The sequence below is a fragment of the Theobroma cacao genome, chromosome 1, assembly GCF_053813885.1.
Source record: "Theobroma cacao isolate CCN51 chromosome 1, ASM5381388v1, whole genome shotgun sequence".
Taxonomy (NCBI): domain Eukaryota; kingdom Viridiplantae; phylum Streptophyta; class Magnoliopsida; order Malvales; family Malvaceae; genus Theobroma; species Theobroma cacao.
In genome coordinates, this window is record NC_142639.1 from 34636670 (window position 1) to 34660848 (window position 24179).

Genomic DNA, 24179 nt, shown 5'->3' on the forward strand with positions numbered 1-24179 from the left:
AAAAAACAAGAAGAAGTAGTATAACACATATATATTGATTGTTGTAAAGAGAATTTATTTTTTCAAAGAAATTTAAGGGAAAATCTTAGAAGTTGAATGTGAATTTCTACAAAACTATTCTCTCTTATTTATAGACTTTGAAAAATTATTTTCTTAGTAGGAATCTAACACGTTCAATTTTCTTAGGAAATCTTTTTTAACGATAATTGCCTTATTTATGTTTATTAAACTTGAATTTAAAGTTCCCTATTGATTTTAAAACATGAAATTGTGTAAGATTAATAAATATACAATATTTACTAAAAAGTGATTATTCTCAATCATTCAAAAGTAGTTTTGCATGTTGTTACATGTAACTTATTGCCTTCAAAATTGATTAGCAATTTTTAAAATTGGGTATTTGATTGGCAGCGGCATTCATAACCTTTTCATTTTACTTGTTTTATGGAAGATGAAAAAATTGTCTAGTATTGAAATTGATATGTTCTTGTTCTATATAAGTTTCTTTGAATTCTTGGGGCTAGTATTAAAATTGACTTCATTTTGTATCAAAAAAAATATAACTAATACAAATTTTAATTTCCATGTGAAGGATATCTTCAAGTCAATGATAAGCTAAATAAAGGGTAATCTTCTATTTTTCTTTCTCCGTTATCCATAAAATTTTTATTTTCAATAATAAAATTTTCATGAAGGGGTAAAATTACGCTAAGTGTTTCCTAAAGACGTAACACTTATGGACGTTCCAAATGCGAAACGCCCAAGGACATTCCAAGTATGGAACATTCAGGGACGTTTGAAATGCAAAATGTAATGCCTATGGGAATTCCCAAGTGCGTAAAGCATAAGGACATTCTTAAGTGCATAACGCATAAAAACATCCCAAATGTGTGGAGTAACACCCAAAGATGTTCCCAAGTGCGTAACGCATAGAGATGTTAAAAAATGTGTAATGTATAAGGACATTCCAAATGTGTAGCATAACACCCAAAGACGTCTCCAAGCGTGTAACAACCAGGGACATTCCCAAGTGCACGCATAAGGATGTTCCTAAGTGCATAACACCCAGGGACACTCCCAAGCGCATACCGCCCAAGGACGTTCCAAGTGCGTAATGCCCAAAGATGTTTCAAGTGTGTATCGCCCAAGAATGTTTCCCAAGTGCTTAATTTCTAGGGACGTTTCAAAGTACATAATGCCCAAAGATGTTCTTAACCATAAACAAATTTTATAATGACAAAAAAATGATAATAAAAAAATAAATGCATAAATTTGCAAGCTATTCATTATTCTTTAAAAAATATATAAAAGCGTTATCTTGCTTTTTCTATGTGCATCTTCTTATTTTATGTATACAACTCCTTAAAAGAATTTTTATGTAAGGGGTAAAATGTAGATGCCCAATTTTGGCTAATTATTATTTCTGAAAGTATTGTGCTACAAATTAAAAATAAGCATCGAACAACTATTTCATATGTTGTGCTACATAATAGGGACAAGCGTGGAATAACTATTTCATACAAGTAAGTGAAAGTAACTCAAAACGAGTGGCAGGGTTCACTAGTTATCTTCATGTTTAGAATTAGGATGTTCTAGAGAATTTGGCTTGGTGGCTCAGCTGTGAATGTAGTTAAGAAAAATTCTCTTATCTTTTCCTTGAAGTACATGTGTTTTACTTGTCTTTTCTTTGTTAAAGTACATGTAAGGCATTATCAAGTGTCACTATTCCACTACCCAAAACTTACACTCATTACTCAACTACGTGCTTTTCTCATGAAACGTTATTCTCATAGTGAATGTGCTCTACCCATAACTAACACATTCTTCCATACGTGCCCTTCTTATTAGATGTTAACGTGCCCTTCTCATTACAAGCACCTTTTTTCATGATTGAACGTGTTTTCCTAAAAGTACTCTCCCTCTCCCCAACTGCTCCTAAGAGAGCGCTCCTGTTTAGTATAAATATAGAAGTTTAACAATTAAACAAAAAAGGGGACAGGGAATAATCAAAAACTCAGCAAAGATTACTCTTAAAACTCTCTCTAAGTTTTTTCAAATATTTTTTTTACCCAACTCTTTCCATTTATCGTGCTCCCCCACTTTCTCCACCTTTTTTTATTCCTCACTGCTTGTCATCAAAGCACTTACGCTTCAAAGACTGTTTCAATTTTCCTCTTTATCGCCTTTTGTGTATTCCGCTTTACTTATTGCAACACATCTTCTTTTTTAACTAGAAGAATGCTCTAGGATATTAAAGAGATATATGTAGTGAGATAATGCACTATTCTCATGATGAACATATTTTTCCATAATGGACTTGTTCTTGTCATGATAAACATATTCTTTCCATAATGAACATGTTTTCCCTAAATGTGCTTTTTCCATGATGTCCAATAAACATTTTCAAACCAACCGCTTCTAAGAAACTATTTTTAATTAAATAAACATAAGAAATTCAATGGATTCTCTTAGATATTCTCTATAAAACCTCCCTCTAAACTCTTGTCAAGTACTCTCTCTTTTTTTCATCCTATTCTCAACATACAATCATGGCATAATCCTTAATAGTTATCCTCGGAACATCAACCATGGTACAATGAAAATTCTTATTACGAGTCTAGAAATTGAAGAATTTAAAAGGTTGTGGTGGTGAGAAAAGAGTAGATAAGAGGTGGATAAAGGCAGGGCCGTGGACAAAAACACCAGGGCGTCAATACTCAACATTCGAACTAGGAATTAGTCATCAGAGTTCTATCAAGTTTTCCAGCCACAAGATCTATCATCTCTGTGGGTGCATTGATGGCATACAATGCATCACTTGTGCTCCCGCAAGAAGCATTGAATCAAATGCTTAGAGAATAAGGAAAGAGGATATGAATAGATAGACAATTCCAAGTGTAAAAGCTATCTTTACGTGTCAAATTAAGAATGGGTGGAGCCCAAATTTAAATGCTTGTCTTCTCACTTTTTCTTTTTATTTTATTTTATTTTAGTTGAACCAATAAAACTATTATGATCCACGTTATATCCTGTGGATTCAATGTTCTAAAACTATTATATGTAGCTTTTATTTTGTTTGGTAATAAACCATTCCCTAATAACTGAAACTGAAACTTCTAAAAACTAAAGCATAACTAAAAATGGAGCTTTGCTAGAAAACTCTTTCCAAGGAAGGAACTGAAAAGGGCATTTACTTGCAAGGAACCTTATTCTAAAAGTATATGCTTTCCTCTTTGATTAATCACTTGCAATTTTTGCATATATACTTCCGCGGACTTCCTTGGCAATAACGATATTAAATAAAAATAATAATAGAAAAAGGCATTATCCAAATCCCCCCTCGGTAGCCTACACTCTGGAATATTTCCGAGACATCAACGTTTTCTCAAATTTTTTATTTTTCCACGTGTCAACATCGCGTTCAACCTTCACGGCCCTTTCACGCAGTTACAAGACCTATCAAGAACTTTCTTCCGACCCATAACCGCCGCTTTTATAATATCCCCCTAAAACTTCCTTCTTTTCACAACCAGGGAACAAAGGAAGGGAAAAAAAAAAATCGAATACCAAAAATTCAGCCCTAAAAGTTAGCAGCGCTTTCCATAAGTCCATTCCATCCACTCTCAGCTTTTGAAGTTTAGGATGATGTGGAATCAGCCGTACCGGAAAAATGATACGGAGGCCGGACCCAGGCCTTTGTATCCGATGATGTTGGAGCCGCCGGAGATGAGGTGGGCTTTTATCCGGAAAATTTACTCAATCGTGGCCATCCAATTGTTGGCTACAATCGCGGTGGCCTCCACGGTGGTTACTGTCCGCCCGATTGCTCATTTCTTCGTCAGCACTGGCGCCGGATTGGCTCTTTACATAGTCCTAATAATCACGCCTTTCATTGGTGTGTTTCTGCTTTTTTTTTTTTTTTTTTTGGTGTTTGTAATTTGCGGCTTTTTGGTTGACTAAAACGAAAATTGGTTTGTTGTTTGCAGTTTTGTGCCCATTGTATTACTATCACCAGAGGCATCCCGTGAACTATCTTCTACTTGGAGTTTTTACCGTTTCTCTGGCGTTTGCAGTTGGATTAACGTGCTCTTTTACCAGCGGTAAGATTTGGAATGGATTTTTTAAATTGTTCTTTTATTATTATAACTTGGGCAAGGTTCTTTTATTGACTCAATGTTGAAGTTATTTGGTACAACTGTAGAACTTGAAATGATTTTTTTGAATAAAATTATAGCAATTTCTCTAACTTTGAGCTAATATTTTCCCAGAAGATGATTGTGATGTTTGCCTCTTTTAAGAATTAGATGAAGGAACTTAAACTGATTATTAGTTAATACTAAGTTAAATACTTGACTGAATTTTGTGAATGGAGTTTTTGGTAATTAAGTTGTATGGGTGAATTAATCTTCTCTTACTTTTCAAAATTGCAAGGCTTCGAATGCAATTGGAAGTTAGTTTTTGGGGCTTTTTATCTAATTTTATGCATTTTTTCTATTTATTTTCTTTGATTGTCTTTTTTCATTTTCCTTATGAATAACTGTCAAGCGTGTTGAATTTGTATTTTAAGATAGATGACTTGATCATTAGTATATAGTTTCTCAGTATGAATTTCCATTGGCAGATTAAGTAATGGGTTTCCTCTGAGACTTCTTTTTTCCCTTTACAACAAAAAAAAAAATTGTTAGTTATTGCTACTCCATTTCTATTTGACTTTTCTAGTTTCATGTATATTTGGCATTTCAATAAGAATAACTATATTAGGAGTAGCTTAACTCACTGTATAATTGGTGAATGCAGTAAATTTTTTCATATATGCTACCTATTGTAGCATTGTGTTAACAAACTTTTGTATGCATTTTGTTTGTAAGCAGGGAAGGTTATTTTGGAGTCTGTGATTCTGACAGCTGTTGTGGTCGTGGCTCTTACTCTGTACACCTTCTGGGCTGCAAGGAGAGGCCATGATTTCAACTTCCTTGGCCCTTTCTTGTTTGGTGCCATCCTTGTTCTTATGGTTTTTGCTTTGATCCAGGTACTTTGATCTTGACATGTTTAGTTAACTGTTATTTTCTTATATATATCTGTATTATATGCAAATGATTGATTTCTCATTACTGAAATGTGTTTGTCTTCCTGGCTGCAGATTCTCTTCCCACTGGGTAGATTATCTGTTATGATCTATGGGTGCCTGGCCTCTATCATATTCTGTGGTTATATCATATACGACACAGACAACTTGATCAAGCGCTACTCATATGATGAATACATATGGGCTGCTGTATCTCTGTATTTGGACATAATCAATCTCTTCCTCTCGCTGCTTACTGTTTTCAGAGCTGCAGATAGTTAAAAGAAGATCACGGTGCCTCTCCTATTTCCTTTTCCAGGTTCATAAGAAATTCTTATTGACCACATAAATGTTGCTGTTATCTTCTTTTTCCTATATTTTTTGTAAGTGGTAAATGTCCAGGATGTAAAAACGGCCAAATGTGTATTGTTACACCGGTGTCATAGTTGATAGAATGGAAGCTTTTGTTTGCTTGCATTTTTTATGGTGCGGGATCTCACCTCCTGGAAAATCTTTGCTTCTATTGATTGATAACAACTTCCAAGGGATGTAGAAGAACTAACTTAATGCTCACGTACGCTTTCTCATTTGGCTGTTGTTACTGAAAGTAATGAGGGTTCCAATTGCTTTACTTGGATATCTCTCACAGTCGGAACTGGAGTGCCGATGGAGGGGACAGTGCAGTAGGTAGAGTCAGCTGAGCGCAAACTGTGTTGGGACGATGGTAGGTAGGTAGGCAGGCATATGCCTGAGCATCATATCTAGTTATAATAGAACAATAGTTAGCGTTGTAAATTCCATTTCGACTTCTTTGTCGTTGAAGAGTTAGTCGATTACCTCTTCATCAAACAAAAAAGTGATTAAGTTTACTTGATTTATGTTGAGGGATATTACGTAACTTAAATGTTGCTTGCCTTAGGGACATTGAAGTGTGCGCGAGTCGTCCAGTCTATGATTTTCTGAGTCCAACAGTATTAGGATGAACTTGTATCTACTCGTATCTTAGCCTTTTGTGTCAATTAGGGGAGTGGTTTAATTTTCATTCGGGAAAAGTGTGATACATAACAAAATTTAATATCCGATTTTTGCGGATAACTTTATAAATTTGAATCCATATTTGATCATTTCCAACCAAATATATCTCTAAAATTTGTTTTCAATTGATATTTGACAAAAAGCGAAAGGCGACAGATAATGTGAAGGAAATGAGGTGATAAGATAACAACTTACCAAGTTTTTTCTCGTGAACTTGATTTTCTTGATTATCTTACATTCGGAATTGTTAATGCATGGCCTTATGATCTTTGCGTGTTAACTGAAGGGAAACCTAAATTCTTGCATCAGTCTTAAGCAAAGAACCGTTCCCATGTAACTTGGCTTGAGGGGAAATGCTACCTCATAAGGAAAGCTTTAATGATCGATGCCAATTGGCTGCTTTAGGGGGAATCTTTTTCTCCACTGATGGAAAAAGTGAATACAGTTTTTTGGTAAGAATTGCGTAATACTGGGACAAATCAGAAAAAAAAAAATATTAATGAATCACTTTTATCCTATGAATATATAATAAAGATGAAACCCTGTTGCTAAACCATGTAAATATTTATTGATGATTCTTTTTATTATCCTTCCTGTTGTTGCTTTGCTAAAATTTAATTATAGTTGTATAGAAATGATTGAAGTAGGTAACAATGTGCTGAAGAAAAATATACCCATAAATCATTGCAACGGGCCCAATCTTACAAATGTACAACTGTTTGATAGCTTACTAACTAGTTATACCCTTCCCAGGCCCCGGCCCAAAAAAAAAATCAGACACAGACCAGCTCAAAAGGTTTTAAGTATGCATGGCGGAATTAGATATTTGCCCCTGGTTCGTATGATCCCCTAGTTCATGTTAGCAGCGATAGAGCTAAAAGTCAGGCAGAAGAGCTAATTAGTCCAAGTTCTTGCCGCCAAGAGGCCATGTAGTTGAGGTTTGTCTCCTGTGCTTTCTTTCAGCAACAATTGCCAGAAGCCTTGAGACACCTTGAGTCCACATATCGTATTCTCTCTGACTCCTGCACTCGAACTCTACAACTCCTCTTGTTTCAGTCTTCAATCCAAAGTAATGACGTTGCTCTCCACTATCGAATAGATGTCTCCCTGGCCATGCTGGCATGTCCTTGCACACCTCCATAACCACATCTGAAACCCCAAAAAGAAAATACATATATTTAAGGAATTTCTTATGTTAACATGGACAACATTGTCTTGCTACTACAAGAAACTTACTTTTTTTCTTTTTGGTGAATGTCCCAGCAACATGCTTGCTCTTCATCTTCAAAATCACCTTCAAAAGTTAAAAATATGAATGGTTATGATGTTTGAGTAATTGCGTGGGATAAAATTCAGCTATATATAAATGGTAACATTTCTAATGTGTTGGACTAAAGCAATAGCTACCTGGCCTGTCTTATTCATATAAACAGAGACAACTTTCCAGTGAAGGTCACCTGCACATTCAGAAAATGTAAAAGTATACATGATTTGTAATCATAGTCTAGAAAATGTGTAATTATGCAAACATGAACAGACTTACTACCTTTCCGGGTTCTTTTGAGAAGTTCGCTACCCTTGGCAAGGAGCTCTTGACTACAGGCAGTAAGGAAATCCTCTCCTGGGGCAAGTTCTCCGCTGTAGTTGCGGTTTGAATGCCCGTTATGGACTTTAGCACATGATCCGGTGCTTATTCCTTTCTCTGCTGGAAGGACCGCTGCAATGTTCCAAACTTCTTTTAGTGCTCTTGCCTTTAAGGTCGCTGCCCCGCGTAAAGCTGCAAAGAAAGAACAATTCTCCTTTAATGATGGTTCATTTTAATCATAGTGAATACAAATGAAAGTCTTATGGCAGCTAATTCTTTATAATCAAGTACATGCTTATTCAAGCATCATACCTAAGAATACACTGCAAATAGAATAAAAGTTCCCGCCAGTAATCTTTACCTGTAGCTGCTGCAGCTGTAAGAGTCACGATATCATCATGTGAACGAACGTTAACAGCAGAGCTCACGACTGAAGCAAGATGGTCACGCTCAGCTCCCATAGCTTCTGCAGCCTCCACGCACTGCGCAGCTACTAGCGTTGCCGCTGAAGCCACGGCCATGTCGGTCTTCGTTGACTGTTCGTTTTTTCCAGAGATAGAAGAAGAAGCCGCGGTAGCCGCTGCAATGGCTGCTATGGCTGAGGCAACTGCAGCAACTGAGATAGCAGCGTGGAGCTGTGCATTGTGAGCTCTGGTCTCTTCTTTCTTTTTCTCCTTCCGGTCCTTTAACCATCTCCCAACCGTCTTTGCCCCGCTGGGAGTGTTAACACCGTTACCCGCACTTGCGCGGCCCCCATTGAATAAAGGTTGTATGGAGTTGTGGGTACGGAAATACTGCACGAATTGTGATTAGCCAATTTGTTAATATATCTCTTGAATATTTGAAAATGGGACACCAATGGAAACTTAATTAATCAACAATCGGTGTAACAATGACTTTATCCTTGTTAATGAACAAAAATTCTAACCTTTAATAAGTTCCATGCTGAAAAACAGATATTACTCAAGTTAAAACAAAAGGAGGTTAATAGGAAAGGAAATACAAGCACATCCATGATCATTGCTTCTTGGTAAAGTTGAGCAAACAGAAAAGTTTCTGGTTTTAATACGTGAGACTTGTAGAAGACTTTCTATGGAACAAAATCAACAGCTCATGGAAATGTGCCACTCCTGCACAGATGTGACCTGAAAACTAAAGAATCTAATGTCCCTACTCTCCGCAGTACTGTCGGGTGAAGGCTAGTGAGAGATTGTTTTGGTGAGTGGGGGTGGGAGGGGATGGTTTTGACTTTGAAGCTGGATCAAATGACCAATAACAGAAAAGCAATGACATTGTGTCACATGACATTTTCAACTGAAACCCAGCATCGTTTCCCTCTTTCCTAGTCCACATTTTCGTCACCATACCCTGATGTCTTCAAAATTTATGCCAATTTCAAAGAATTAGTTAATTAATCCACAACTTGTACAAATCAGCTGTTCACTCCAATATACTTCATCATTCCAAAGAAGAGCTTTTCCGTAAAAGAAACAATTTACAGTATGTGGCAGCGACAAAGCTGTATGATGGAGTAGACAATCACTGAATCACAGCCCGAAGCTCAAAATTGGGCCACAAGAATTAAGAAACCAGTTCGGAGCTAAAGCTTAGCCCAACAGCTGGCAATCACATTGTATAATAATTTGATGTAATAGCTGGTAAGTACTTTTTTAAAGGCCAGGAAACAGGCAACTTTAGCTGATAAGACAGACAGCTTAGAAGATTGTTAGCGAAATAAAAAGGTTTTATTGGAACAGGACAAAAGTTCCGGCTCTGTATTTGCTGTTCAGTAAGTAATCCACAGATTACTAGCATCAGAGAGGGACAAGGGATGGTGTACGTTGCAGAGAAGAGACAGAGAAAGCTGAGATGTTGGTCTCCTGCCTGTCTTACAGTGTATTGTTCAACATTTCCTTTTTCTTTCTCTTTCCTTTCTTTTCTTCCACCGAAAAGATCACCAATATAAAATATACCATATGGTACCAGTTATTTAAATTTAATACAACTATTATGAAGTAAAAAGAAAGAAAGAAGGGAAGTAGGGAATGTGTGCAAGACCTTAACGACGTCGTCGAATTCCTCAGACGGAGAAACTGGAGGGCTGTCATTAATCAAAGGTCCGCTACTATGAGAGAGCCTCCCTGACGTTAATGGTGACACTTCCTACAAATATAAACCAGCAAAATTAACAAGCAAAGCACACAGAAAGAGTAAAGACCGTGAGTCTCTAACACTTATTTGAACATAAAAAGAAACTAAAGTTAATCACCCTTTTTTTTTTCCTCATATGGGTAGTGTAGCGCTTACCGATTGTGACATGATGCGTTCAAGAACGAGTTGTGAAGTAGCAGAAGAAGTGAAAGAGAACTGATTGGCAACAGCAGCCTTATCAAGCTCCTCGGTCTCGCCATTAATATCTTCTGGTATAGAAGTGGTGGTGCAAGAAGAGCCGCTAGCAGACTTGGGAGCCGTACCGGTACTACTGACAGAATGATGATGATGAGGAGGAAGAGGGGCAAGGGCTTTGGACACTTCGAGAGCTGAAACACTCCATGACCTTGAGAGGAACTCCATTGGACCTCTTGGGCTCTCTGGTAGCTGCGTCCCGGAGATTGATAGGTGGGAAATGTGCTCCGGGCGACGACGGGTCCTTGGACTTGCCTCTTCCATGAAGTGAAGTTAAAACTTGAAAATGGAAGTGGCGTTGGTTTTTGGTTTTTGGTTTTTGGTTTTTAGACTATAAAGAAGAGAAAGGAAGAGGAATGATTTATGGGGGGTTTATATAGGGGGGAAAGGCTTTTGGCTTACGTTCGGTTTTTGGGTGTCACTTACGTTTGAAGAGTGGACCGGTCTTTCTTAATTACGTACTAAAATTGATGATAAATTAATCATTATAAAATTCAATAATTAACGAGAACTACTGATATACATTGCCCAAAGTGAGATAGTGGGTAGAAAACTTGAAAACTACATATAATAAGACAAAAAGCAATTACCCAAATCAATCATTATCCTCCAACTGGCATTCCCCCACTAATGTTCACTATACAACTGAATTATGGTGAGGTCTAGTCCAAGCTAAAGAGAAGAGGTTCAGCTACGGTCGAGACTAAAGAAGTGGAGGTGGAGGGAGTATGGTGATCTAGCATTCTAGTGACGCGTGTCACAGCTGGAAAGTTGTTTGAACATTTTTCCCTAGACGGCCGCCGAAATCCAGAAAGCAGGACCTAAAGATACTCCCTACTTGAAAAAACTAATGGTGGATGGCATGTGACTGAAAAGCAATCAGCCCCGGAAGAAAAGCTATGGTGAAAACGAAGAAAGATGCTCCGCCGCGAGACCTTAAAATCCATGGAACCGTGGGTTATTGTCAAAGTCGTTAACGTGGGGGTGGGTTTTTTTCCCAACAGTACGCAGCAGTTACGCCAGCACTATAGGTTGCAAGAAACTTGTAACAAAAATTTCCCCACCAACCAAAGAGGCATCTTCTGTTTTGGGGCATCAATTCCAATCTAATTCCAAAGCCATGCTGAATGCGAAAGAGTTGACGGTATTTGGTAACTGGTAAGTGAGTCACCACCGACTGTTTTTTACAAAGCAAATAATATCTATGAGACCCTCATAAATGACACCGCAAAAGAAGATAGCATATCGCTACGCAATCTATACGCTAACCACAAGAAAAGAAAATGTAATCCCACCTCGTAATAACACCAACCTGGCAATTTGTTGAAACCCATCTACAACCTAATTAATTGAGAAATAGTAGCAAGATTGTGTGTACCCCGTGTAGGGCTGACAATGTTACGTGAGATGGCAGGGGGAGGTGACCCAAGCGATTGTGTTCCAAGGCTGTCTAAGGTCTTGTTAATGTCCAAGGCCGACAGGCCTTGAGATGTCCAGTTGAAACGACAAATTCGAGCCTTGGACCGGTTTTATGTGTTTTTTCCCTTTTTTCACTACAGTTATGGACACAAAGCTGCCTACTCAAAGGGCTCAGGAGGGAGAGACCAATGCTAAAATGCGCGTGCCTGGATACGTCGTCATCGCTCCTTTGATCTCATCTACGATCCTCTTCCGTCATTTCCTTACAAAGGGCACAGATTTGCCCTTCTCTTTTCCCTTTTTTAATTTTTAAATTTTTTTCTGACCCAAAGGCGAAAGGAAGAGAAGGGGAACAGCTTTCTCTTTTTCTAGTCTTTTGTTTCTTGCTGCGTGACCACTGACTAAAGACACAACCTTTATTCCCTTTGCCTCGTTTTCTCAATGATCATCCCTCCTTTCGTTTTCCTTTTGCATCGCACATTTTGAATGAGTCCCTTCCAAGTTACAACTTCTCATTCAAGCGTTTATTATTTAGTATTTCGTCATAAAGATTCAAGGCTGTCCTTCAACCTTGAATGATGAATGTGCTATTACTCAGAGATACCACCTGGTTTAGAATCCAAGACGTAATCAGAGAGGCTTTGTTACAAAAAGGGCCGATCTCTAACACTCCTTGTAATGTAACTTATCTCTCTTAAGAACTTTATGGAGGCAAGTTCTCTTTCTCCTTTAAGTACACCACTTGAATCTATGATGCTATAAAGTAAATATTTAGCTCAAATCAACTTTTGATATGTTATCACAGTTGCCCTTCACATCTTTAATCCTCCACCTTCTTGCTAAAGTTAAATATATGAGACAAAAGCAACATCAAGCTTTAACTGTGGAGGACCATAAAGGCTAGACTATCAAGCCATCTAACTTTACTCTTCACATGCAGGCATTAGCTAGGAGGATACTGAAGCCAGAGAGAGAGGGGGCAGCAGACTGTAGCTTATAAGATACGGTTACAGTACTTCAGCACCCAGCAAACAGCAGATTTAACACAAGCCGAACTATAGCACGCAAAAGCCAATGTCCAGAAGCACAAAAGCTCCCAGTTCATTCCTGCATCTGGTTTTGGCATTAAGACTAAACTTTCACCTGGGTTCAGAGTGCCCAATCTATTTGACTTGGATATCCGGAAAAGCACTGTTCATGGAATCCAATCACCTGCTGTTTGAAATCAGAAATATAGCTGTTAACCAACTCACGAACAATCAGTTCTTCACTGTCCAAACTACTATTTCTGCATGAGGTGGTAATAATTAACCAGTAGATTATAGCAACCATTACAGATTTCGAATGAAATTCTTCCACTGCAATCTTAAACAGAGCAATCCTCTGTTGCATCCAAACTTTAGTACTGTACCAACTGTCTGTTTTCGCTGTCCTTCAGCCATAGTCAGGCAAATGTGCGAATTCCCGCTCAATAGTAGGTTGGTACCTGATTTTTTGAGGCTGAATACGTGGCATAAAGCTACCACTTCGTACAAATAATATGATAGGCAAATGAGCAAGTATAGCACCACCACAAAGTTACATGACGCAAAGAATTTAGATGCAGCATCCAGTTAAATGACCTAAATGACCCATAGCCAATTCTCATATATTCCAAATATAATGAATGATCATGCTTGAAGCACCAATGATAATGCTGTTTGATCATCCATTTCAAATTTAGCTTCTTGGTATATAAAAAACTCACTACCCCTTGGGCTACATAGTGAAAGGTAATTTTTTTCCATTTCATGAACTCATCCTCATTTTTCAAGATTCAAACCCTCAAAGTTTCAAGTTCTAACTATTAAGGTGTCCATGAAGGACATCCACTAAGAATTTATAATTTAACAAAAAAAGCCAAACATTGATAGCAAATTACAATAATTGAAGGAAAGACGACAACAAATCATTTAGAACAGAAGTTTTATCTGTTAAATGCTAGTAGATGCTAAGATTCAGCTCTTGAAAATGCCAAAAACACCTTCCCTATTAATGCTTCCCTTCAAGCTTTTAACTGTTTACGGTATTTCTGACCTAATATTTTTCACTGTGACCTATCAATTGTACATGAAAGGAATAGTCTAAGCATAACTTATGAATTTAACACAATTCCAGAATTCAAAACCAAACATTAGTTCACTACAGCAAAGCAACAACTGCATTTCTATGATAGAAAAAAAAAATACAAGTGAGCATATATATAGTGGGAACGAATTACTGCATTTGGCTCATACTTGTGAGAGAATGATAAGTGTAAATGCACCTGAATGTGAGTAAAAATATGGGACTTAAAACTCTTGTAAAGACATCTATATGATGAAAGACTTGCCCAACCAACATGGACATCCTATGTTCCTATAGGAAAAAAAACATCAAATGAGCTAATCATCTATTAGATTGTAAACCACTGCCACCATAATACTGCTTAGTCGTTTCACGTGAGAATTCTGCAAATGTCATCCCATCCTTAAATCGTGCTGAAAGTGGTGGAACTATTTTTTGAATTTCTTGAGTCAGCGCGTTTTGGTCCTGATCAGCAACGTTTCTCTCCTCAGCTTGCTCCAAAGGCTGACAAACTGGGTTGTAATGTTCCATAGGATAATCTGAGATTGAGAAAGTTTTACTCCATGCTGGCTGCAAAAACACAACAAAAGTTTCTCTGCATATATTATCCAACCTTGCTGGTCTGCAAACACAGTGAAGGGTTGACCGTAGTTTTCCTTTGGATAATATATCTGCTGATTCCCCAACTTGAATGATGAGACTTTCAGGAGAGGACTTCACCGTGAGGACTTTACTCTTGTTAGGATGAAAAATCTGCAAGTATGAATGCCCACTAGGCGAAGCACATTCTTGATAGCGAGAAATGGAAAATTCATTGTTTGCTGTTGTTGGTTGTGAGGCTAGAAGAAACATGGGATCAGTCAGAACAGTGAAGATACCATAGTCATAATGCCACTGTTGCCAAAGGTTGGCCTGCATATCATATGACCTAACTTCATTAACATTTGTGTCCAAGTTAGCAACTTTTGATAATCTTTGCTCACTCCTTGAATAATTATTAGCATGTCTTTTACTTGATCCCTTCCTTCGACCAGCTTCTCTAAGAACAAGGCTATCTACTATTGAATGATAATGTATAAGGCGCCCTTTTGCTGCACATGATTCCAATAAGCTTTGCTCAAGCTCATTGCCTCCAATGGCCCTATCACAAATTCGAGCAAGACAGAGTCCCAGCTCCATCATGCAAAATCCTAGTGCCTTGAACATATTCTCAAGATCATCAAATTCATCATCCTCAAAATCACTGATTCTACAGATATTTTCGTTTTCCAAATTCAAAAGGCTACCTACTCCATGACTTGGTTTAGTTTCAATTGATTCAAGACCTTGCGAGTATTTGAGCTGCATCGCGAAAGAGGAGACGTTCCTATCTGGGTTTTTCAGTGGGACATCACTCCCCAAGTTGTGCTCCTAAACATAGCTTAAACAAAGAAAACAAGACCGATGAAAACAATATACAACATCAAAAAGAATGAAAGGAAAAGAATATATTAGACAGATCTAATTTAACAGTATTTTTATAGGAGAGGAACAGGCCCTCAATGAAATCTTGCTTCGGAATTTGGAAAAAGAAAATCAACAAGTTTTGTACGTTATTAAAAGCTCCCGATCCAATACGTTAAAATTTGCAAAGTCTTCGAAAATATATTAAGACAAGGAACACAAAGAAAGGCACACAGTAAAGAAGAGGAAAATTGAAGCTAATTATGAATGAAAAAGGCAAGGCGAACAAAATGTTCGTTGAAATTACTCTGAGAATACGTTTGCGATCTTCGGGGCCAAGGAGAGCCAGCTTGCTAGCGAGAGGGAGGAGCTTTCGTCGGAAAAGAGATGCATCGGGAACGTTTGTAATAGCGAGGAGACCGGGGCCAGTGGGGCCCAGGTTTTCCATTATCATATTTTCTTGATGATGCGAACATGATGATGATAGGAGCATGAGATCGGAGTATTGAATTTCGTAGAGTTCCAGAACTTCCGCTCCTTCCATCTTTCGTTTATTCACTTCAGTGTAGCTGCGAGTGTAGACTATGTGACACTTCAATGTGGCATGGCATCCTTGTTCTAAATCGAAATCCGAAGCAGTTCGCATTGGACTTTTAAGTAATGGACAACACATAGCACATCGGACTTGTTCGACCTTGTCCGCAAAAAATAGCACTCCAGGGTCCAGGCCCAGGCTTGAAATCCCATTTACTTGCCAAATTCAAGATTTTCGTATTCGGATATAAACTAATACTACAAGCATTCAATATGACCATAGCACAACATCAAAATGATATCAAGCATCCTAACATGCTTTTATTTTTCCTGGGTCACCAAGCGGCTGATTATATGAGATTAAATCTGAATTTCGTCCTTGTATTTTCTTAAAATATTGAATTTAGTCTTTTTATTATAAATTTTATAAATCATAAGTTTTTATTCTCAAAATATATTAATGTTAATCAATTGTCAATATCCAGTTTTCCGGAGTATAATTATTAATGTAACATTGATTGAATTGAAATGAAATTTTTGAAAAAAATTTTAATAAATTTTAAAAGTATAAAAATTTGATTTTATTTTGATAAGATATAAAAATTAAATTCAGATTTTAACCATCATATAATGGAATCAAATCTAGAAAATGTTCATCTCTTTTCCACAAATTGCATATTTCAAACACAAGATCACACATTTGGAGGGGTTAATGCAAAGATCCGAATCCACATTACCAGTCACCATGCTGTCTTCGAGAAAGAAGACATCCTAATTATACTTCGAATTTCAAAACCAGGAAAAGGGACAACGTCAAATATGTACAAGTGGCACCATTGGCGAGAATTAGTATGTTACCTTAGACTTGGGTCTCCTTGAAGCTTTTAGCCAACCAGATTGCAGTTTCCCTGGGCGACACTTTCTCAGGTCCAAATGGCTTCAATAGCACCCCAAGCTCGTCATACCTTTGTTGTTGCAAGAGCCGTGCACTGAACTCAAGCAGCCCTTCTAATGCCTCTGCCCGCTGCTGATACGATGAGGTGTCGAACCGCCTCTGTCGTGACTCAGAAGATGAATGGGTGGATACAGCAGCACGATTGTGCACTGAGCCTTCGCTACCATCTTGTGCAACTCCAAGGCTATGATCACTGCCATTCATTGTCATAACAACTTTGTCCAGAATCTGGACTGTACACTTGTCCTTTGTTATAGAACGGTCAGCACTGTCGATTGATGAAGAAGAGCACTTTGCAGACGTTGATGAGGTCCCACGGATGGGTAAAAGGGGATCATCAGAAGAAGCTAAAGGGAATTCTGCGATTTTGTCAATTCGTGGAGCATTAACAGAAACATCCGGGGAGTCCACACTGCGAAGCAAACCGACATTGGCTCTATAGGGGGTCACTAAGGCTGCAGTCCTTGTTGGCAATGGAAGAGATACTCTGCGCGATGAGTAGGATGATTTGCTTGCTGGGGTATTTGAAACTGGGACCTGCACATATTAGCAGGCTAAGTATAAATGCACACAGAACTCATCATCTTCCGAAATTAACCGACCACTGAAAGATTATCATTCTCAGTTCATAGAAATATTCATGTCTAACAAAGAAGAACATGACCAATGCTTTGCACTTATATTTAGTTCTAGACTTCATAAAAGTTAATAATTTCTAAGTTTCCAAAACTCCTACTAGATATTAAACACACATATACACAGAAAATCCAACAAGATATAGGAAGAATATGAGGCAAATTTGATGACATTAAGGGAAAGATGAAACAAATATGTGACACAAGGGATAAAAATGTAAAGAACATAAAGCAGAGGACACCTATCATCTAGGAGGCTAGGATAGCCTTCGTAATTTGGTGACAATGGAAAGCTTCCACTATTTGTATATCATAGAGAAGTCCAACACTGTAGGATTATAAGCTTTTTGCATTAGTGTGACTGGTCAAGGTGTCAAACCAAAACATTCCAGGAAAGTTAAAAATTAAAAAAAAAAACATTAATGAAATATGATACTCTCTATCAATTGGAAATGTGAATAATATGCAACTTGAGAGATGATATTTTCATGTCACTGTCAATGAACCTAGGAAATTAAGATCAATTAAATTCCTCTATTTAACACAGATATAGACATGTAACTCACCAAATCATGTTTTTGACCAGTCCGGTACATCTTTGCTGGGGTTGGATGTTTTCTTGGAGTGAAGGACACTTTTGCTGGTGTCAATCTTGGGGTCTTAGCAACAGTGGGAAACTTTGTGGCTGTTGATTTGTCAATTGTAATCTCTTCATTGTCAATACTGACAGAAAATTCTGTGAACTTTTCAAACAAATAACTTGGAATTTCTTGTTCTCTTTGAGCAGAACAGAAGGAGTCTTGTTCAGCTTCAGATACGCTGGGGTTCAAAGCCCTGTCATTGCTGAATGACCGCCTTCTCCCCATGTCAGTAAGAAGCATAACATCTTGCTCCACAAATCTTGTTTTCTTTATGAAGTTGGAATCAGACCACCGGGTTGGGAAACTGTTGCACCTAGGGCTATTCAATTTCAGATGAATTTTGAGGACATATGGCTGAAGGTGTGGGTGAGTGAGTAACTCTGAAGCCTGAATGCATTTCCATTTTATTGAGGTGCTTTAGTTTGCAGATAAAGAAGTTAAAATATAAGTTTGGCAAAACCATATTGCAATCAACAAAGCTAATATACCGAAAAAGACGTCTGACATGATAGAACAAGATTTTGTTTTTCTTTTTTGACATCTCTTCCATCTCAACATTGAGGCCAGAATTTCAAAATTAAAGAGAATAACAAATCTTCTGTAGATCACATACTGATTCAAGCAAGAGTTGTAAATTTTTATTACATGATAATATACAAGGAAAGGGTCCCCATTATTAATTTCTTGAAACCAATATCTGTCAGCCTAATCACAATCATTGATAACTTGACCCACTACCACAAGTAATATAATAAATCAAGTCCAAGCAACGATTTTTCTAATACTTGTTTTTCTTCCTGAGGATATCTCCTCATGCTTGTCTCAGTAAAAGCAGTTCAAGATTAAAGAAAGGGGAAGAAACATACACTTGGTCTAAGTTCTGGATTCTTCCGTAGCATGCTCTTTATGAGTCCTCGACTGAAGAAAGGGAAAAGAAATACGAGAAAGCAACGTTATTAATGAAGCCTGAATGCAACAATAGAGATAACCATAATGATGGTTTTCTGCAATATGACAAGATTCCACTAGCATACTTTGAAAACCAATGGTATCTAGAACTTGACATTTATATGCATAAAGAGGATAGTAGACTCACAATGCACCAGAATACATGGTTGGTAAAGGAGCCACTATAGACCTATTTATTTTGTTAATCAGAGCCCGCATATCCTGATATGAAGAGAGAAACAGAAGGTAGCCATTAGGGTGCGCCAAATGCAAAAGGGTGGATGCCCATTAAAGGGATATGTGACATCCATAGATATGGAATCATTCCTTGTTCTACAAATAGCATATTAATAAGCATTTATCTTTGGATGTGATTCTATCATCTCACAGCATAATTAGCCATTTAGCTTAACACTAGTATGTTAAGATCGTGTGCTAATTTATGATGAGTGTAAGGTGATAACCCATAATATTGTGAATCCACAATTGAAGATCAATTTGCTTCTTCAACATAGGTAGACACAAATACCATTCCAAACTAAATGGTTATGCCAATGATCCTTTAGAGAATCTTCAATTTAAGACACCTATTGCAAGTCAATCTAAAATTAGGGTAATCACCTTTCTCCCAATTAAATTTTCTCCCTGGCTAACTTTAAAAAACCCTATTCAGCCGAAGGTTGGAATTATCAAATCACAAGCACCACAAGCTCTTTAATGAGGAATGAGGAGGGAGAAAAAACAGGAATACTACGCTCAACAAGGACAAGATTTTAAACTGTACAACAACTGAATCCTTTAAGATCAGCAACAGCATGAAAAATTTTACATTTCATAGCACTCAATAATTAGATGCTCATAGTTGAGTTCTTCAAGAACAAATGAATGAAAGAATAGTTTGTGGTGATTGGTTCATTAAATTCCACATTACTACGAAATTGTGATTTTGATAATGCCAAGAATTGGCCAAGAGTAAAGGTCTTAGTTTAACAGCAGATCAGCAACTTACAAAAGCTTTAAATGCAGGTTTGTGAGCAGTCATTTCATACAGGCAGCATCCTGAAAGCATGTATTACATTAGATATATGCTGAACAGAGAGGGGAGGGGGGGAAGAGAACAGTGATCAGACTCAGAATTCATTCAAATTTTAGTAGTTGCAAGGTACCTAAGGACCAAATATCTGACTTAGAACCATAAGGTATATCAGCAAGTAGCTCAGGACACATATAACTGGGAGTTCCCACAACCTGTATACAGAGCAAAAAACTATAGTATTAAAATAAAGCGAATGGTGAAACTGTATAGAAACCATATACCATCAGCCTGATACTCACAGATGAAGCAAGGTCATCAGAAGTCAACATCTTAGCAAGACCAAAATCACCTGCATACATCCACATCTTAGCAACTCACTATGTTTAAATTACAGAATGCTAGACACAGATGGAAACTAAGACATGGTAAAAAAAAGTAACGAAGTAAATTAGCCATAAAAGAACCAGTTACCTAGACGTATGTCTTGATCTTTTGTCAAAAATATATTTGAGCACTGAAACAATAATATACTTTAGAATGCCATAAGCCCATACATGAAGCTGACCAATCTTCTCTGAGAAGTACCACTGACCTTGACATCACGATGAAGAATATGGTTGGCATGCAAGTAATCAAGTGCCATTAGGAGTTGAACTAGCCACTTGCAAAGTTTCTGTACATAATTTATGAAGTTGAAGAATAGAAATTACATTTTTAAGTATTGCAAATAGCTAAGTCCTTGCAAAATAGGGCGAAAGTTTTACTACCTCCTCAGAAAAATGGACACCATTGGCTCTTTTTATAGCTTCTGCCCTGTATAATGAGCAATGTCAATGCACAGAAGTTGAGAAGAAAGAGCAAAACAACAAATCATGCCTTACGCAATTGCTGAACAATTTCAAAAACCCACTTAAATAACAAGCATAACTTACATATCTCCTCCTTCACAGTAGCCTATAATTATGCAAACATAGCAACCCTGCAAAATAAGACAAGCTACAACATTGTATACATTCTTTTTTAATTCATTGAGTGATGGTTGAAGATTCTAGAGCTTTTAAGAGGAACCAAAACATAAAAACTAAGAGACAAAGAAGCCAGAGGCAGAATAAACAGAAAAAGAAAACACTATCTACTCACCCTCTCAACCCAAGAATCTTTGTATTCCACGACAAATGGATTCTTAACCTTAGAAATAAGCTCCATCTGCATCATTGGAACCAAAAGAGAATTTTCAAACCAGAACTATTTCTTTAAACAATGAGCGCATAAGTTTGGAGTATAAAAGATGCCAATCATGGAAAAAGGAGAAAAGGAAGGGGAACAAATGTATCTTTAAATATACATAAAGTTAAGTGTCAAGTTTCCAAATGTTCATAAACAATCATATCTAGGTGTAAATATCCGCCACCATAGATGTTTTTACTTATGGCACTTCCTACACGAACCAAGCATGTATTTCATTTCAAAAATTGCTCCCACCAAGATATTTGCTCCAAATTGAGAGCAAGTATTTACACAAAAATCAACTGACAACAAATTTTATTCACATTGTTAGAAGAAGAATAAAAGGAGTATATTAAAAAAACTGACCTCTTGATGGGCAGATCTACGAGCCCTATCAGTCTGGCGAGCAAGGCGAATCTTTTTCAGGACGTACCTGAAAGGAAAGAAAAATGTAGGAAGCTTGTGACATAAGAAACATAAAAGAAATTGCCTTATCCCACATAATCCCACAATGAAGATCAAGGTTACAAACAACAGATGGAAACAAATACCATAACACAACTGAATACATGCATTTAGTCACATAAAAAGAGCACACACAAGTGCATATGTTTATAAATTAAAGGAGAGAGAGAGAGAGAGGTGCAAGTATGCTCACTTCTTCTTTTCATGTTTATGCCTCACAAGAAGAGCAGAACCAAAAGACCCTTTACCAATCTGCTCTAGAATATCATATTGCTCCATCTTGAAGGATGCTACCCCCTCTTGGGGCAACGTTTGAAAGTCTTTTACTGTTATTCTAACAAGTAAATTCACCAGACAAAATTAGTTACTACAATTGAATTGCAACAACACTAACATTTAAAACATGAGAAAATAATGACTTCTCAACGAGAAAAAAAGAAAAAGTGTACGCAGAGGTATCCTATCTATAGTAATAAATCAGATATAAGGTAAGTTACAGCGGTAACAATCAATAATGTACAGAAGCACCGGATATGAACGCATATTTATACTTAACAAAAGTCTATAAAGAAACAAAGCAGTACAGCTTTGAAAACGCCAATTTTGCCGCTTTCGGAGATGAAGACAACTCGGCCTTTAAACAGGAAAATATTTTCATTTTTACAAATTCTTTCGGCGAAAATTTATACATTCCTGAAAAGTTTTAAACTCAAGTAACTTTAAATTTTAAATTTTAAATTTTAAATTTTAAATTTTAAAGAAAACGAAAAAAAAACCGGAATGTTTCTTGTGGCATTTAAGCAGCTGTTAAGTACTGGCCTAAGTAAAATGCATTACTCTACTCTATTTTGTTTCTTTATCAACTAAAATAAGCTAAATTAAGGGGGGGAAAAGAACAAAGAGAAATCAGTTTCTTCTGTCTGTTCACAGTAAAAAAGCAAATCTTTGACGTATTGACGACGTAAATTGTTCGAGAAACGAAAATCTAAGGAGAGAAACAAGAAAAAGAAGGCAAAGAGAAGTACCTGAAGTGGAAAAAAAGGCAGCTGAAAGAGAACAAGCGGGATCCTTTTGAACCTCCCTGGAAACAAAGCTAAAAGAAATTCTTGAGTGAACTTAAAGTATACAAGTTTTTGAATTTTGATAGGGTAAAATGGAATTTCAAAACGTGGAAGATTCCTACCTAATTTAAAGCAGCAACAATCTGCTTTCTATTTTTATTTCTTCAAATATTAGTTTAGTATAAATTTGGGAGAAAGAGAAACAGAAGGAGCGGCAAACCAACTCTGGGGGGAGAAAAGAAGAAGGTGACGGTGAGAAGAATTTAAAATTCAAAAAACTGTACAAGAGTGAGAAAGAGAGGTCAAATGGCTTTTTCGACTAATTTTTGTTTTTATTTGGATTTTTGGGGGAGGCGACAAGAAAGGGAAAGGATCAAAAGAAGCGCACGGGTGAGAGGTTGAAGTTTGGATTCTCTGCAACGCGGCGCAGGTGTTAGCCACGTCACCCTGGGGGCTTGTTCTATGATGTTATCCAGACCCAAAACGGCTGTGTTTTCAATGGGCTATGCACAAGACAATCTGACGGTGAGTTGATTTTGCTACCCCACCTCTACATTGACTCCCCACCTTACAAGATTTCATCTGGACTCCTCAAGATTTGCTGCCCTTTTTGTTTTCTTTCTCAAACCAATATCACTTATAATTATAACATTTTTTTAATATAAATAATAATGGGAATATAAAGAAGACAAATATATAGACCTTGTTAGTATGAATTATTTTAATCCAATTAATAATTTTAAATAAACAAATAAAACTCTCTTGTCGACTTTTAAAGGCCAACTATAAATTTAAATAGTAATCCAAAGAGTTGAAGGCCCCGAATTGACATGGTAGGCCCAATACAGGTAATTGGATTCAATTGGATTGATGCTTGATATTCGATAATGAGTTGCCAACCTTTAAATTGGTTGAAAGTAAGTGTCTTTGGCACCAATCTACCAGATGACACCCTTCTTAAAAAAGAAAAGCATTAAACAAAAACCATGTGAATTTTGGCATTTCTAAACTTAAGGCAGTGCCACTGCCACCTTTTCTTTAAATATAAATATAAATATATATATATATATATATATATATTTGGTTTTAAGTTAATTACAGCAGCAATGTCAAAGTCTTAGGTACATGATATTTCTTCATTAGAAGGCTTCTCTTTTTCTTATCTTGTGGTACCATGTGATGTTCTCCCTCTAATATTTTAGTGATACGCAACCCACTGTGACGCTTTTGTAAAGTGGGCTAGAGGATCTTGTTGTAGGCTATCTACAATGGTGATACATGGCCTTGTAAAAGATGTGGGCTACTTTTGGGCTTTCGGTTTCAAGCTTATTGCACCTCATTAAAATGGTTAAGACCATCTTTTTTTCGTTGTGCTAGAGAAAAATTCGGAATATTCAAAATAAGGACCTTATATAACGCTCTCTCCACCAAAAATATCACCGAAGAGAAAGTCATTTGGTGCATGTGAAAAAGGGGAACGTGAAGAAATACCCATGGTAAGCTTGAGTCAAGGCATAGAGTTGCCCATAAAGCAGCTTTTCTTAAAAGAAACATAATCTTAGGGGCAGACCTATGCAACTTGTGTTGGGGATCAAAGACGAAGAAGAATAAAAAATAA

General features: G+C 37.0%; 4 protein-coding genes across 12 annotated transcripts; 1 reads left to right on the top strand and 3 right to left on the bottom strand.

Moving 5' to 3' along the window:
- Positions 1-3496: 3496 nt before the first annotated feature.
- On the top strand, positions 3497-5542 carry BIL4 (Bax inhibitor-1 family protein). Its single transcript, XM_007050453.3, has 4 exons — positions 3497-3895; positions 3987-4100; positions 4872-5029; positions 5141-5542. The coding sequence occupies exons 1-4, from the start codon at positions 3643-3645 to the stop codon at positions 5345-5347; spliced, it is 732 nt and encodes a 243-aa protein (XP_007050515.1). The 5' UTR covers positions 3497-3642; the 3' UTR covers positions 5348-5542.
- Positions 5543-6738: 1196 nt separating this feature from the next.
- On the bottom strand, positions 6739-10783 carry FKD1 (FORKED 1). Its single transcript, XM_007050454.3, has 7 exons — positions 9993-10783; positions 9744-9848; positions 8047-8479; positions 7647-7877; positions 7508-7557; positions 7337-7394; positions 6739-7249 (listed from the first exon to the last, which is right to left on the bottom strand). The coding sequence occupies exons 1-7, from the start codon at positions 10353-10355 to the stop codon at positions 6999-7001; spliced, it is 1491 nt and encodes a 496-aa protein (XP_007050516.3). The 5' UTR covers positions 10356-10783; the 3' UTR covers positions 6739-6998.
- A 2970-nt stretch (positions 10784-13753) lies between these two features.
- LOC18613289 (2-oxoglutarate (2OG) and Fe(II)-dependent oxygenase superfamily protein) lies at positions 13754-15822 on the bottom strand. Of its 4 annotated transcripts, none has more exons than XM_018113798.2 (2): positions 15367-15822; positions 13754-15026 (listed from the first exon to the last, which is right to left on the bottom strand). In XM_018113798.2, exons 1-2 carry the CDS (start codon positions 15730-15732, stop codon positions 13938-13940), a joined length of 1455 nt encoding a protein of 484 aa, XP_017969287.2. In that variant the 5' UTR covers positions 15733-15822; the 3' UTR covers positions 13754-13937. The 4 variants fall into 4 exon arrangements, with proteins under 4 accessions (XP_017969287.2, XP_088664061.1, XP_088664068.1 ...); XM_088807935.1 differs by having other exon boundaries at positions 15378-15593; XM_088807942.1 differs by having other exon boundaries at positions 13754-15036; positions 15378-15517.
- Positions 15823-16236: 414 nt separating this feature from the next.
- Positions 16237-22856, bottom strand: NEK4 (NIMA-related kinase 4). Of its 6 annotated transcripts, none has more exons than XM_018114119.2 (16): positions 22684-22856; positions 22526-22581; positions 21694-21826; positions 21402-21468; positions 20949-21014; positions 20741-20787; positions 20576-20621; positions 20401-20481; positions 20280-20322; positions 20108-20157; positions 19939-20020; positions 19782-19831; positions 18921-18994; positions 18691-18742; positions 17750-18211; positions 16237-17085 (listed from the first exon to the last, which is right to left on the bottom strand). In XM_018114119.2, the coding sequence occupies exons 3-16, from the start codon at positions 21777-21779 to the stop codon at positions 16453-16455; spliced, it is 1839 nt and encodes a 612-aa protein (XP_017969608.2). In that variant the 5' UTR covers positions 21780-21826; positions 22526-22581; positions 22684-22856; the 3' UTR covers positions 16237-16452. The 6 variants fall into 6 exon arrangements, with proteins under 6 accessions (XP_017969608.2, XP_007050521.3, XP_017969607.2 ...); XM_007050459.3 differs by having other exon boundaries at positions 21694-21834; XM_018114118.2 differs by having other exon boundaries at positions 22526-22593.
- Positions 22857-24179: the final 1323 nt, after the last annotated feature.

What these genes read in the sequence shown, in the direction of transcription:
- FKD1 (XM_007050454.3), bottom strand. Translation starts at nt 10,355, where the DNA reads ATGGAAGAGGCAAGTCCAAGGACCCGTCGTCGCCCGGAGCACATTTCC. An exon ending in AATTCGACGACGTCGTTAAG is followed by an intron (nt 8,480 to 9,743) that starts GTCTTGCACACA and finishes CAATTCGTGCAG; the next exon opens with TATTTCCGTACCCACAACTC. An exon ending in ATTCACCAAAAAGAAAAAAA is followed by an intron (nt 7,250 to 7,336) that starts GTAAGTTTCTTG and finishes TTGGGGTTTCAG; the next exon opens with ATGTGGTTATGGAGGTGTGC.
- LOC18613289 (XM_018113798.2), bottom strand. Translation starts at nt 15,732, where the DNA reads ATGTGTTGTCCATTACTTAAAAGTCCAATGCGAACTGCTTCGGATTTC. An exon ending in ATCGCAAACGTATTCTCAGA is followed by an intron (nt 15,027 to 15,366) that starts GTAATTTCAACG and finishes AGCTATGTTTAG; the next exon opens with GAGCACAACTTGGGGAGTGA.
- BIL4 (XM_007050453.3), top strand. Translation starts at nt 3,643, where the DNA reads ATGATGTGGAATCAGCCGTACCGGAAAAATGATACGGAGGCCGGACCC. An exon ending in AACGTGCTCTTTTACCAGCG is followed by an intron (nt 4,101 to 4,871) that starts GTAAGATTTGGA and finishes GTTTGTAAGCAG; the next exon opens with GGAAGGTTATTTTGGAGTCT. An exon ending in TGGTTTTTGCTTTGATCCAG is followed by an intron (nt 5,030 to 5,140) that starts GTACTTTGATCT and finishes TCCTGGCTGCAG; the next exon opens with ATTCTCTTCCCACTGGGTAG.
- NEK4 (XM_018114119.2), bottom strand. Translation starts at nt 21,779, where the DNA reads ATGGAGCAATATGATATTCTAGAGCAGATTGGTAAAGGGTCTTTTGGT. An exon ending in GTGTCCATTTTTCTGAGGAG is followed by an intron (nt 20,482 to 20,575) that starts GTAGTAAAACTT and finishes AATTATGTACAG; the next exon opens with AAACTTTGCAAGTGGCTAGT. An exon ending in ATCCAGAACTTAGACCAAGT is followed by an intron (nt 18,212 to 18,690) that starts GTATGTTTCTTC and finishes AAATGCATTCAG; the next exon opens with GCTTCAGAGTTACTCACTCA.